Source organism: Dermacentor albipictus, chromosome 6 (assembly GCF_038994185.2).
Source record: "Dermacentor albipictus isolate Rhodes 1998 colony chromosome 6, USDA_Dalb.pri_finalv2, whole genome shotgun sequence".
Lineage (NCBI taxonomy): Eukaryota > Metazoa > Arthropoda > Arachnida > Ixodida > Ixodidae > Dermacentor > Dermacentor albipictus.
This window is the reverse complement of record NC_091826.1, coordinates 45,430,334-45,445,157: the sequence shown is the minus strand read 5'-3', so window position 1 is coordinate 45,445,157 and position 14,824 is coordinate 45,430,334. Positions and strand designations below refer to the sequence as shown.

Genomic DNA, 14,824 nt, shown 5'->3' with positions numbered 1-14,824 from the left:
GTATTGCCATAATCAGCATGGTCAACTTAAGTGAAATACCCTATAGTCGGATACAACTTTAGAAAAAAGGGGGCGTTTACTCCTCCGAGGCAGATGCACACGAGCATCCACCAATGGGCGCGCACTCTGGACCGACGTCATGCGCCGCACGGCCGGTGACTTCGCCGCTTCGGTCATCTGGGCGGGGCCTCCCCTTTTTTCTAAAGTTGTATCCGACTGTAGAGCCCGACTAGTGGTAGGACATACCATGTGTTTTCATTGCAAAAATTATCACAAGGATGTACCATATGTAACACTGCTTCCCAGCAAACCAATTATAAACGTTTGGTTAAGGTTAGTACTCACTGTTAATGACAACATTACCTTGCCATTCTAAGAACACTCCATAAACTCATGCGCTCACTCTTCCATAACAAAAACCGAAAATGAAAAAAAAGAAAAGAAAAGAAAATGAGAGACACTGGTGTTTCTTTGCGCCTTTCTCTAGCAAATACCACAAACAATCCACAGCACATGGTTTACCACAAAAATGGCATGTTTAGACTAAAGAAAATGGAAAACTTTTTTTTTTTTTACAGCTGACCAGGAACAAATACACGACTGCAATAGGTCAGCTTGGAAGAGCCCAGCTGGTGATACATCAGCTGAATATGTACGCAGTTAGTAGTGCGGCCCTGCAGAGCACTTGGCAATGACAGCGCAGCCAAGGTGAAAAAAAAAAAGAATGCGGCAGCGAAGCTCGCATTATGCACACTACAGCACACCCGTCTTGTGTGGTACGCCCGACTTGCAGTTCCAGTCCAGTATCGAGCGTACACCAGGGCAGAAGACACACGCACGTGTGCACACACAGTCTGGCAAGTGTTGCAGACGTCCTTCCAAGCAACGTTGCAGAACGTACCATAGGCAATGTTGCAGACGACGCTGCAGGCAAACGTTGCAGACGACACCAAACAACAGAACAGGAAACATTGCAGGCGACTTGGCAGTTGCTGCTATGAGGTCACAGACAGCAGCAAAAGTTGCAGGTTCATTTCAGTTCTGTTTGCTCAATGCACTGCACCTTACAGCTGCACCTTACACCGGCACTGCAGACAACTAAGCAGCTTGTGACGAGTGTGGAAGTATGCTCAAGTGAGCCACAGATCGTTCCCCCTCCGCTGTGTACCATGGAAGCTGGCATTAAGTTGGGTGCTTCGCACACTGTTGCAGTTGAAAAGGAAACACTGCACATGAGGCTGTCAACAGCTTCTGGTGAAGGATGGTGAGCACCCCGGCTGGCGCGGTTGAAGACGGGCACCGACGCACAGTTCACTCTTTCTGTTGTGCCCCGTCGTAAGTTCGTCTCAAGACTCGTACAGAAGACGCTGGTAGTGTGGGTATATCTGCCACGTTGGGAGGTGCAGCGAAAACTCCAGGGCCACTAGAACGCCGAACTCAAAATCGAGCAGCTCCTTTCGATTCAGCCGGAAGCCACACTCGAGTTTCTGTTGAAAACAAACAAGCCAATATTTCCTGGGTGCAATAATGTCACTGCAGGGCAATGCGTGAACCCTCACTACATTATTAAAGAAAGAATTTCTTGAATGCGATCACCTCTTAAAGAGATGAACCGAAATTTCAAGCATGAACAGCCAGATACGGAAACTGTAGCTGAGAGGTAACCTAAATAATGGCAGAGCTGATTTTGAAGGAGTACTGGTAACCTCTTTTTTTAAAGTGCACAATCGGAAGGGCCGATTTGACAGCTTTCAGTGACATGGTCATTGCGTGACCTTAAACCACAGAACTGGGCTGACTGTCAAGTTGCGATTACCACGTGGCCACCACCTCCACTTTCGGTGACATGAATAGTCTCGTTTTTCACGTCGGAAGCCGTGCTGCACATGATACATTTTGATTGGGGGGCATAAAAGGTGTCGTAATTATTAGCAGTGCTCTCAGAAATCTAGGCTTCATACTGCAATATGGAGATGACAGCTACGTTTAAAGAAGACATAAAGATCAAAAGAGAAAAAAGATCTGCTGGACAGAAAAATTTTCATTTCAATACAGTAACGCAGCGTTTTGGGGGTGTTGGTATGACATGATGAGGCCTGCAGCGCATGAAAGGACAAAGAGACAGAAAGACCTGGTACACACATGTGCTGGGCGCTACATATGTGGTTCTCTTACTTGAAATAAACGCTGTTGTAACAGCGCCTATGCATACCACGTTTTTCTGTGTCCACGTCCCTTCGTGTGCTATAAGCCTCTTCATTTCAGTACCGATTTAAATGCGCACAGAAGCAGTCACTTTACACTGGAAGGTAAAAATAACGCAGAAGCGACAACACTCAGTGTACTCCAACCACCATCTAATTTCGCAGTTCATAACTAAACAGTTCTATGCCTTCTTCATTTGCTTGCGATAGCACATGAACCATGGGCGTTTCATTGATGAAGTTAACTTTTTCTTTTGTAAACGCCATTCTTACTCTCAGTGACAAGTTCTGGAAATGACACACCCAAGCTATGTGCAATTAGGTGCCCTGGCATTACTTACGAATGGCCTAGACACAACAGGGAGTCCTAAATAAATAAATGTTTAAAATTGACAGAAGAAGAATGCCTAATCCCACCAGTCATAGAAAACATGAATGCAATCATGGCAACGTGCACTGTACCGGCTTGAATGATGGCTTAGGGCACAATACGACGAATACTCAAACTGTCTTGCTGGCACCAAAACAACAATATGCTATGAAAACATTCCGTCATAGATTACGAAAAATTTTACTGCTGGAAACATCACACCATCTGTAAAGTGGCACCCGGTTGCATACCTTCCTGCTTCAAAATACTAATGTTTATCTGCTTGCACAATAAAAAAAAGCACTGCTAATTGTAGCGCTTGCACATTGTCAAAAGATCCTTGCATTAGAGGGTATATTTCTTATCTTTTATTTAATTATTCAAACATACTGTCAAGTATAAAGAAATAAATGAAATATTTAAAAATATAAATTGAAATACAAGCTTTTGCAAGATCGCACAGCAGCCAGGTGAAACTGTAGAGCTAAAATAAAAAGAAGGTAGTGAACCAAGCACCTATGATCCCTGGGAACTCAATTTATAGTTTAACAAAAGACTTGTTGCTAGGTTAGGTGGTTCCTGGTACAAAGCAAAATTTTTAAAAATCCAAGAAAGAGGAACTGACAAGAACAATTGTTAGTGAGCACTTGTGGTGTTCAGTCCTTCCTGTGTGTTTTTCTTGCGCTCTTTTAATTTTACTTTCTACCAATTCATAATGCGGCAAGCAAGCCAACAAATGCTAATCCAAAGCCTGTGCTATCAATCATTCCCGTGATGGGTGAGTGAGTGAAACGTCAGTTGTCCCTCCAGCAAGTTAGCGTCAAGCTGACTTACACTGTCGACGCAAAGAAACACAACACAGTGCGTGTGCTTGTATATGTGCTCTATGTATATGTGTATGTGTATATATGTATATGTGTATATATATGTACGTGTGTTAAGCTACTTCTGTGAAAGGGACAATGACGTGAAATACCCAGTCAGTTTAGACAGAAAAAGTATTCCATCAAAACTCTACTTTCTTTAATCTCCCACAAACAGGCCAACTATTGGAAGAGAAAGTGAAGGGAAAAGTTATAAATTTTTAAAATTTCATGCCGAAACCCCACTGCTTGTACATCAGTGAGATGTGACAGATATCAAAGCATATTTTTATTATTTGGGTATTCGTGATTCAGTTAAAGGTATTAGAATCTTGCTAGGCTCAGTGTTCAGCTCCTTTAGAATGCAACACAGTCCATCTTTACCGATAACAAGTTAACTAGGTCTGAGCAGACGCAGTCAAAATCCATGCCGTCGGGGCAGGATCTTTCAAGGCGGCATTCACACTTGCTTTCCTTTTTTTTTAACCTTTTCTGGCTCGCCGAGCTTCTTAAACAACATAAAAGTGGCTTTCTTGATATTGCAGAGGGGTAATTTACTAACAGTCCAAAACATTTTTCTCTTTATCGTCCTTTTAAGCTTCTTAACAAGTTAAACTTGGCGTTTACACAGCATAGTAGTGTCTTTTCTGAATTCTAATCACAAAGAAAAATGGAACAAAAAAAAAAGAAGGTGACAAGATAACCCAACTGTGGGAAACAAATCTCGGAAGCCACAGTCAACTATGGCACAATGCATGCCAGGTGGCCCCACGAGTCTTCTCCACGCTGATGGTATGAATGTATGAGGGCAAAGTTGGTCCAACCAACGCTTACCTCAATGAGGGTGCGCATTTCGTTGCCTTTGATGTCGTTAAGCTTGGCCGACAGCATCAGACATGCTCCTGCACACAACTTGCGGTTTTGCTTGTGAATCAGCAGCTACGGTGGAAGAGAAAATAAAGAAAAATACAGTGAAACGGGCAGGCAACAGCTACAAACTTGTGAGCTCGTGCTTGCATAAGTCAAGCTCTACAATGCGATTGATTAATTACTTCACAATTTAAGGCATTAATTCTGGCTGGTTTTATGTAGCCATCGAACTTCAATGTCAGCTTCTGTCACAGACCTATGTGAACTATTTGATAGACATTAGAAAATATCAGGTATATGGCTATACTTATACATGATCTCGCTTCAGCACAGAACCATATATTACAGGCATGAAGAATGCATATAGTCCAAAACGTTGACAAATATGATAAACAAGTGAGGACCATAATTCAAACATTAACATATCTTGTTTTAAATGTGCGCCACATTTTCTCAACTCTAAGCATACACATCCCGCCTGCATCAGCCGTACAGTTGGTTCAGAATATCCCCACACCCAACCCCAATTCTCTTCAACATTTTAGTGCAAGCAAACGTAGATATTTATTTTTCTATTTAAACTTCGCTGGTCAGCATTTGTGCAATTGCCGTGATGAAGTCTCCTAAAACGCGTCGTATCACAAATGCGCTTGATACAATTGGTGACATTTTGCTATGAAAGGTCAATACCTGCAGAAGCTTCATACGCAGAATAAAGTTCTACAGTTCATATGACCTGACTGAGTCACTATAAGGGAATGTCATTATGCCTGACGGCACTGTACCTAAGTGGGCATAAATATTTTGTGCGTTTAAAGTAACTTTGTATTGTCAAATTGCGAGCATTTATATAGAAAACTCATACTCCCTGTAAGCACACAGAAATACTGCTTCATCTATTTCAAATCGCGCCAACATTTCCCGCTTTACAATTAAATGGCTAAACAGCGATATGGCTGCCGATAGTTAAGAAAATGTTACTCTAGAAACAAGACAAATTTTATTGAGATTGCCCACTAATGTATTTTCTAAACAACCATGCATAGAAATATAACATTTGGACCTGGAGACCTAATTCTAGATTCAAGAATCTTCACATTAGCCTGACTGCGCTGAGCGTTGGTTCATGGATGAGCTGGTTGGCCTAATAATTGAGCAGACAAGCCACCCTGTTGCTTAAAGAAGCCCAGTGCTTCTCACTTTGCAATGTCAGCAAGCCTTACTTTTCTAGTAACAGCAGAATGAAGTCAATGCTCATCATCATCATCCTGCTATTCTATGCCCACTTGCAGGCCAAAGGCCTCTGCCAGCCATTTCCAGTTGCCCTGGTCTTGCATCAGACCATACCATGCTATGCCTACCAATTTTTCTAATCTCATCACAAAACCTAAACCTCTACCATCCTTGACAGCCCCTCGCTTCCACTAAACAACCACAAATGTAAACGACCCAAAAGGCGTAAACAACCCAAAACCGAAACCAGAAGCCAACACAGGATACCACAACTCCCATTCTGTAACTCTAACAGACCACCGGTTAGCTGTTCTATGCCATGGTCTGCTCAACCTCATTTCTTCTTCTTAATCTCAACTAGGACATCAGGCTGATGCTCATAACTGGCCAAACATTAACGTTACATTTGACTTACCTTAAGAATGAGTTTCTCAAAGAATACATAAGCTTGGGCCACTGTCAACAGGTCGACTCCACACTGAAATAAAACAAAACGCAACAGTTACTACAGTTTTCTATTAATTCTGCACCACACTGGCACAGTACCTGAAATACAACTCCAAGCACAAATGCAACGCTGTTTCCAGCTTCATTAACGGCTCATGAACTGGGCAAGTTCAGAGTACATTTATGGTGCAATTGTAAGAAAAAAACGTTACAAATTGGGGGAATGGCAGAGCCACCGTCTTTCACCTGACGGTTTAGGGAAACACATGATCATATTATGTACTAGTGACTAGAAATTGCGTTTATTTTACTTGTAATCTTTTCACTCCATAACATAGTGTGCAGACAATTCTGTAATACCTTCAACTAAGCTTTCTTTGATAAGTATCAAGGATGCTGAACAACAGCTATGCAATATGCTGCACAAATTCTGTTGAGGATTGGTGCTACTTTCTTTTGCGTGCTAGTGGCACACCTCGGCACAGTGCTGAGCTTGCACCGAGTGTAATTAGAAACAGTGAGTGTAAACACTGTTGTTCATCGTTTGCTGAAGAGACCATATGACAAATAGCAATATCCTGAATAATTGGCCATTTCTAAACACAGCTTGGAACATCTTCTTATATAACATATAAACTTCACAAAATGTACTGAGAGATCCATGCTTGCTGTAAAAGCCCTGTGGACCTGTGCCCTGTGTAATGACGTCACACTGGAAGAGTTTCAAGCAAACAAGGCTTGCAATAGTTTGCCTCGAAGGGTGCAAGAAAGGAACCCTGTAAGTGGGACCAATGTTGGGCCAGCATTGTTCATTGTAGGTCCATTGTGGCCTTACACTGGCCCTAGTGGCTCTTTTTCTTGTGCAGCTAGAAGTACGGCTCATTTTGATGCCACCAGCAAACGTTCATGAAGCATACCAGTTGGTCATTTTCAGCAATTCATCATGCCTGATCTAATAACTTTTTTTTTTTCAGCTCACACAAATACGTTAACAATGCCTTTCCTTTAGATGAATTACATTGGCTGGGAAAGGCTCTGGATATTGCGAGTGTTGATAATACCATCTACGTGAGTGCTGCATACAGTATACATGACTATACATGGCTGTATGGCAGTGGTCTCCCCATAAATTTTTTAGGGGTGGACATTTCGCGACGTTAGGGGGACGAGCGGGGGTGGGGCAGTACACAAGCAACTTTTGCTGTCTCTTCTTTTTCCCCGGTACATCCATTTCACCATTTTGAATTGTAAATTCACCAATATTGCATTTTGGATGCACTAATGAAACTCGCAGGAATCAGCGATGCATCCTAGCGCGATCGCCAAACATTGTCAGGACAAAGAAACGTGCAGCTCGCCACTATCACAATGCACAAAACACGCACCAGTGTTTTAAATCCGAATCAGACGATAAGTGCGCTTCCTCTCTCAGCATAGCAGCAGCAACGAATCACGATGCTAGTTTTTTTATTTACATATATTTTTTTCATTTTTTCGCTTTTTTTGCACGACGAAATTTCTATGTGGCAAAATATGGCAATATGGCTATTTCAGGCCAGATCCCTTGTCTTTACAATGGTTTCAGAATGGCGGTGTTGCATCAACAGAAAGTTGCACTAGGCGGGCGCTCCACGGTGTGATGGCATCTTCGGACACCCGATTTTCCACCAGTCCACTAGAAAGTACGATTTTCTCAATTTCTACATCACTTTTCTTAGTAATATATCCCCAAGTGATAAACAAATGCCCGAGGACCATGAAAAAAAGGAAGACTATGAAATTTTGATGTGGGGAGAACCGTGCTATACGAGTATACTGGCCTATACCAGTTAGACCACTGGCTAACTTAAACTTCAGTTTAACAAAGAATTGCCTTTTGTAGTGGATGCCGTTTAGCACCGCACGTTTGACCATTACCTTCCTGTTTCATTCAAAGTAAACTCAAAGTGTACATAGTTTGCGGCAACGCCACTCAAAAAGTGTTGATCGGGCTGCAACGAGATGATAGTCACATCTGTCACCGCCACACTGAAAAGTGCATGTCACCACAGCAATGAAAATTGCGCCATCATTCTGTTATCAAAATTTTCAAATCAAAATCAAATCAAAATTTTTTTTTGTGTGGCATCGCTGCGCTCAACGCGCTCTTCAACTTCAAAGGACAGGCAAGTGATGCTAGCAAACATATTAAAACTAACCTCAGTGCGTAATTTGAGCGCAAATGAGTGAGTGGTTTAGCTGGTAGAGTCGTGTATGACGGGCACTCTTATTTATGCAACACTCAGTATAACTCGCTAGCCGCTTACAGATGTACAAGAATTGTGAACAAGTCTGTGTTAATAAAAAGATAAGCAATTGCATTTGAAACAATAGGAAAATGACTTACCTCTCCACAAGCAATTTTGCACATTTCACGCTTCAGGCTGCAGGATTCAAGGATGGTAGAAAGAAGAGAGAGAGGAGAAAAATAAGCAATACATTAGAAATGTCACTTGCTGACAGAATCTCTTAGAGTGCCCCTCACCAGGCCCCACTGCAAACATTGCTTATACATATGCTGGAAGTTGTAAAGCGCTGTCTAGGGAGTGTTCTACTGCAATAAGTTTTCAGATCCGTTCACTATAGGAGGAGACAGAAGAAATTGGCTGTCCTGTTACCATGTCATTAGGAGGTGAATATCACTGAAAACAGGGACACTCTTTCCCTTTGCCTCGATCGGTATCCCGCAAGGGGTGTTCCTTCCCTGCTTTTTTTCACACCGCAGCCACACTGGAGCCATTATGTACTGATGCTGCCTATCTACGCCTTACAACCTTATGAGCTACCAATCCCGTCTACTTATGAGGAATTACCTATTTTCTCTCCCCAATTCCCTTCCTAAAACAGAGTAGCATGTCAGTGATGCCTGTATGCTGGCTAAAATCTCTGTCTCATTGGTCCCGGAAATTACGCCCTGTAAGTGACAAGAGCGAATTAATCTTGTTTCCTTCTGCAGAACAGTGCACAGAGGAAACAGATACTAGGAATTTCAACAAATAGAAGCCCTACCGGCTGCAAGCTGTAAATGTGAGGTTTCTGTGGAAGAGTGTCACTTTTTGTAATTCACTCCACACTCGGGCAACGAACCAGAAACGTATTGATGAAATATGTTTGCTCTGCACGCCTTCTTGCACATCACGCATTAACCATACCATTTTTATCAGCCGGAAACATCTTCAAAACCGGCTGCACAGGTAACATGATTAGCAAAATTAAAGGGTTCTCTCTCTCATTACCTATTGTATGACTCTACCACAGCTGATGGGAAGAAGGGGAACCGAGGGTGCTCGTTTCTCTAAAGTCAAAACCACATGAAGCCAACGGACAATGACAAGAATGAAAGTATAGTGGAATTACTTGTTTCTTTAATTGAAATATAGAAATGATGAATAAAGGCAAATGAAAAAGGACGAAAATACAAGTGGCGAAGTGGGATACAATCCCACGTCTTCACATTATGTGTGCGATGCCGTGTATCTGTCCACTTTTCTTGGGTATTTATGTATGCAAACTAGAGTTATCCCCAAGAGTGTTAGCCAGCGCCACCACTCACGACCTTGGCAGCAAATGTAGAACATCCTTTCTCGTGCAAGGTGTCACACAATACGTAAACTCAGGGGAAGGCTACTGACCAATAAACCCTCGTATGCTACCTGAAGGCATCAAAGCTGCCGGGGACGAGACCTTCGCTATGTAATTAATGAAAAGAAGGGGATTCGAGGAGCCCAGTTTCTCTGCTTGACTTATGAAAAACCGGACCCCTCGGTTAGCGCATATAGATGAGCAGTCAAGAAAAGTGGACAGGAAACCGGCGCCGTGGTAGCCTCAACAGGTAAGAGTATCGGATGCATAATGCGAAGACGTGGTTTCGTATCCCACTTGTGGCCAGATGTATTTTTCGTCCACTCTCATATCTCTTTATTTATCATTTCTACATTTAAATTAAACAAACAAGTAATTCCCCTTATGCCTTCTTTGTTGTCATTGTCTGTTGGCTTCGTGGGGCTACAACAGCCGATAGTATGTGCCACTATCAGTTGTCCACTACTAACACTACAGCACAATGACTAATTCAGCATACAAAGTACGTGATTAAAACACTCCACTTATTTTGTCATTTTTGGTGTTGCTGTCACATTATAGCCTTTGTGAGAATACACATTGTGAGCTGGTATATCAGGGACCAGGCTAATCAGCACACCCCCACCCTTGCTACAGCTAAGGCCTCTGGGATTAGCTAGCTCACTGGGAGTTTTGCATCCTCATCAACAAAGACAACGAGTCTAGTAAAACTGTCGCATTAGAATGAACTCATCACAAAATAATTTTCGGCAAGGCCGTTTTTCTTGTCAATCATAACAGACTTTCAATGCAAACTGCCAGAGGTAGTGGTACATGGCAAGTAAAGTGAAATAAGCTAACAAATTGAAATATCGAAGTACTCAAAAGCATTTACACAGTGTCTAGTGCCACAAAATCGCACGAATACCTGCTTAATAGACTGATGATGTCATGCCTCCTACACTTGCATATATAGCATCGCACAGTGATGTGCCAATGACCATTTGCTTGACTAGGACATCCTGGTGTGCTAGTTATCGCATTTTTGATAACATGCCTGACTGTGCCGACAAACCCCACAAGTAAACACGAACAGGACGAGCATGAAACCCAGACTGCACTCGGACAGAATTGCACTTCTCCTGTCCACTTTTTGTTGCGTGAACACAAATAGGATCGTCCATTCTCCTGACCAATGGGGCAGGTTCGCACTCATCCTTTCCACGTTTCCTTGCGTGATTCATGCTTATTTGCATGGTCAATTACGTTAGCCATTTGCTTTTTTTTTTTCCGACTGCCATGAACATGGACAGGGAATCAGGAGCCAGCAAAACCCCACGGACGCTCCACTTCCGTGGTTTGTCCCCATCTACGCAATTATAGTTGGGTCCGCAGTTTGTCGCAAGACTGATATGATCATAAAAGAACCAAATATAAAAATAATAATAATAATAATGATAATAATAATAATGATAATAATAATAATAAAAAGATACATGTCATGAGCGCAGGCATGCATACTCACCTTCTCAGTTTACTGAGGGTGAGCTGAATGTGTGGGAACTTGCTGCGAAACTTGTCGTTGAGCTCCTTCTTCAGGTCCGACGGTTTCACATAGTCGATAATGGAAGTCTGCAAAAGAAAGGTTGCACACATTTCACGTGGCAAACTTCAGCGAGCCATGCATATAATATAATAATGAGACAGGATAACTAAAAGGCAAAAAATTTATGCGCACTCATAATTAAATTTTCACATGAGAAAACCCAAGGATATCTCACAGCTAACAGGAGATGACCATGCAGGGAAACAACGCGGCAACAAAGACAAGAAAACTTTTTTAGCGTTGAGTTTTAATAATGTAAGCTTTGCAGAAATGGGACGGTAGTGCCATCTTCCACTTTATTGACAAAACATGTCGCACACCATGCTTCCCTATAACTGGGCATTGGTTACGCAGCGCTGAACTACACAGTGCCGAAAGTGCCTGTTCGTAGTTGTTGTGGTCTCAAGCTCATCAGAGCTACAGTGTGTCTCCAGTGTACACAACGGCTGCACCCTGTTGGTAATAATTATTTCGTAAACTAAGCTGTCTTGAGGAAGAGAAGTTTAACCTCACACAGTGTTGAAGCCAACAAGTAAGAGCACACTGTGAATAACAACACAAACTTTGGTTCATTCATTCAGCATAACAGCGACAGACAGCATAACCAAGTCATCCCCCCCCCCCCCCCGCCCCCCAAAAAATTCCCCCCAAAAGAAAGAGAAGAGCTTTTTGGCTGGGGCAGTATTTTCGAGCAATTGCTTTTCGGAGTGTGATCACTTTCACAAGATTTCACTTGACTTAGCATTGATGCGTCGACGCACACTGCTCTCATGTTCGGCCGTCACGCAGTATCTGACGGAATTGACAGTGTCCTCAAAGTGATCACTTGAGAACGTTGCCCCGCATCTGCTCTAGATGACATAGGCAAGCATGTCCCCCAAACTTGGTATTAAAGTGCATGCATGCAATCCACCACAACCGTGCAAAACTTGACAAATTTGAGCAGGAATGAGCAAGTTATCGTGCAGGAAGAGTCTTGGCTTTCCTATTTAAGCAACGTTCGGCACAGAGGCACAGAAAAAGCTTGGTTCATCAAAAGAAGCATATAATTCAGGCAACTCACGATGTATGAAGGGAAGCTGAGCATGGTACTGTGCTTTCCTGCAATCAGCTCCGGGTTGTCGAGGAGGTCTGGGCTGTATGGCACAGGTGTCCCACAACACGGAAGAAGGCTCACATCATCCTTGTTGTTCCACTCAAAACCTGCACCGTCAGAAAGATGGAGTCAGATTACAAACACACTTCGCATCATCATTAACATGCAACCGCATGACTGGAGTAATCACACAAGATTGGCATGTTGGCTTGCTGGCTCTCGGCCAGCCGAGGCAAGCCATTAGCCAAAACACCCATGCATTCAGAAAGTGCTGTTTCAGGTTACTCTTGCAGAGTATGTGAAAATTTTGCAACCAAAACAAATACATTGAGGTGCAAGCGAAAAAGTATTCAGTTCGCTATAACGGGTATTGTCTGGGTACTTGTAGTTCAGATTTTGTTATAGAAGTACAATTTTTGCGGAAGTGAAGCATGGCCAAACAAATTACAGAGTTACTTCATTAAAATAGACACTTAGCAATATCAGTGTTCATTCTGTATTGAGGTTTGGCTGTACTGTAATATTAAAAGTTGAACTTGATTACAGACAGACTAAAAATTGCCAGACTGCATGTATTGTGGACTTGAAAAGCTAGTTTCTCTACGCCTCTTCACACATCTTTTCCTGCACTGATCATAGGCTCAAGGTTGACGTACCAAGTTTTTGTATCAACACATGTATGCTCAATCTTCTCCGCACCCAAGATTGCTTCAGACTGGAACAACCTTCCCACATGCATTGCCAGCAATCCTGACCGTAGCAGATTTAAAACAGATATCTCCAGTATTGCATAAGTTCACATATATTTAATAAGTACATCATTTTGTGTGCACATGTAACCACTCCTTCCGGTTGTGCCCAAGAAATCCCAAGCGATCTATATATATAAAAAAAAAACAAACAAACAAACAAACAAAATAACAAATGAGGAAACATCTGGCTAACATGCTCCTCCCCCCTAATATATTTTTCTGCTCCTGGTGCTATTGCATCCCAGTCCCCGTGATGTTCAGAACGTTCATGTACATACATTTTCCCAGCTGCAATTTTTTTTCTCACTGAAGACGGTTAAGCTCGTCAGAAGGGTTCCATCACATTAGGTAATACAGCGTTCATGCGAGGAGGTATGTTGCAATCATGACAGCACAGCCTGTTTTAACTAAACATGCCATTGGCAATACATATGCAACAATGACAGCTGTTTCCTGTAGGAGCAACAGCTCGACATTCTATCCTCGCCACCGTGATATGTCTGTCTTGGTGCAGAGGATATGGCGAGGTACAATTAAATGCAGGTACGTTGCAGTAGTCTAGCAGCAGAAATAAAAAAAAAAAGGACATTTTGCAAGGGCATTAAGGTTGCTACTTAGACCTGTTGGTGTGCAATCAGAACGTGTAACACTGTGCGTAAAAGACATCGACAGAAGCAAAAAACGAAAATACACGCGCAGCACTGTGTGTCTACCTTCGTTCCTTGCTTCTGTCCGTGTCTTTTACATGCTACATTACACATTCTAATTGAAAGAGCAACTGTAACGAAATATCCCTTTGGCTAAATTGGTTATAAATGAGCAGTGTATGCTACTGAAGCAACCTCAGAAAAGCTGCAGGGCTGGTGCATGCCTAATTTTCTTATTAAGAGCCTTTAAATAGCACCTGTGCAGGTGAAGCATGCACCTGGCAGTTAGCAGATGTGACGTAAATCCCAAACCATGGCCTCCAAGATTTTCAGTGCAACGCGGGTGCCGCCTTATCTCAGAAGCCATACTGAGGCACGCAGGCCGATTCAACATTTTAGGTCCTGCGTCATTCCTGGCGAGCAGTAACGGCATCGTTCAAAAAAAAATGTTGGTATCAATCAATCAATCAATCAAAGTTTTAATAAACATAACTAATTACGAAAAAAATTATATGCAGACAGGACCCCAGAACTTCCCACGGAGTTGTGCGAGAAAAACATCTATTGTGAGCATTTTGTGACACATTCACTCGTATTTCAAACGTAAAATTTAGCACAGAGGCTGCTCAATATCTACGCTATCTGAAACTAGGCTTTTCACACGATCCAAAATTTCACTGCCGTTGCTCTTCAGTGCTGCGAACCGAATGGAATCAACGAATGCTCACTTTTCTCCAAGCTGCTGGCACTTGGAGGCGTGGTGGCCGACGTCCCCGTATCGTGAGAAATGCAGCGAGTCACGTACTGAATCAAAAGGAACAGACACAAAGTGGTAACAAATGAGCGACAACGAATTTGATTTTGCATTCGGGGACACAAATATCGCGCTCGTCCCCTTTAGTCGCTGTACACAATTGTGCATGCCAAGAGAGCGCATCAAAAGCAATGGCACTGATGAAAACACTGATATTTAAAAAGTGTCACACATACATTGAAACACCTCTGATTGGAGCTGTACTGTAAGATTGAAAATCTGTGAAGTGTTTTAGTAACACGAGTTGGAATGTAGACGGCTTGGATGTTTGCTCTCAGTGCCAATATGTCGACACTCAGTGGGTCCACTTGTTTAATTGTTT

At 42.5% G+C, this 14,824-nt stretch overlaps 1 protein-coding gene across 1 annotated transcript in view; it reads right to left on the bottom strand.

The window, feature by feature from the left end:
- Positions 1 to 219: 219 nt before the first annotated feature.
- The window catches only part of LOC139061011 (CDK5 and ABL1 enzyme substrate 2), a 139,122-nt gene continuing 124,517 nt past the window's right edge, over positions 220 to 14,824 (bottom strand). The window contains exons 7-13 of the mRNA XM_070540426.1: positions 14,417 to 14,492; positions 12,257 to 12,396; positions 11,113 to 11,219; positions 8,374 to 8,410; positions 5,956 to 6,018; positions 4,272 to 4,376; positions 220 to 1,487 (exon numbers count right to left, since the gene is read on the bottom strand). Of these exons, the coding sequence (XP_070396527.1) occupies positions 1,347 to 1,487; positions 4,272 to 4,376; positions 5,956 to 6,018; positions 8,374 to 8,410; positions 11,113 to 11,219; positions 12,257 to 12,396; positions 14,417 to 14,492 (669 nt within the window). The 3' untranslated portion in view covers positions 220 to 1,346. The remainder of the gene's footprint in view (positions 1,488 to 4,271; positions 4,377 to 5,955; positions 6,019 to 8,373; positions 8,411 to 11,112; positions 11,220 to 12,256; positions 12,397 to 14,416; positions 14,493 to 14,824) is intronic.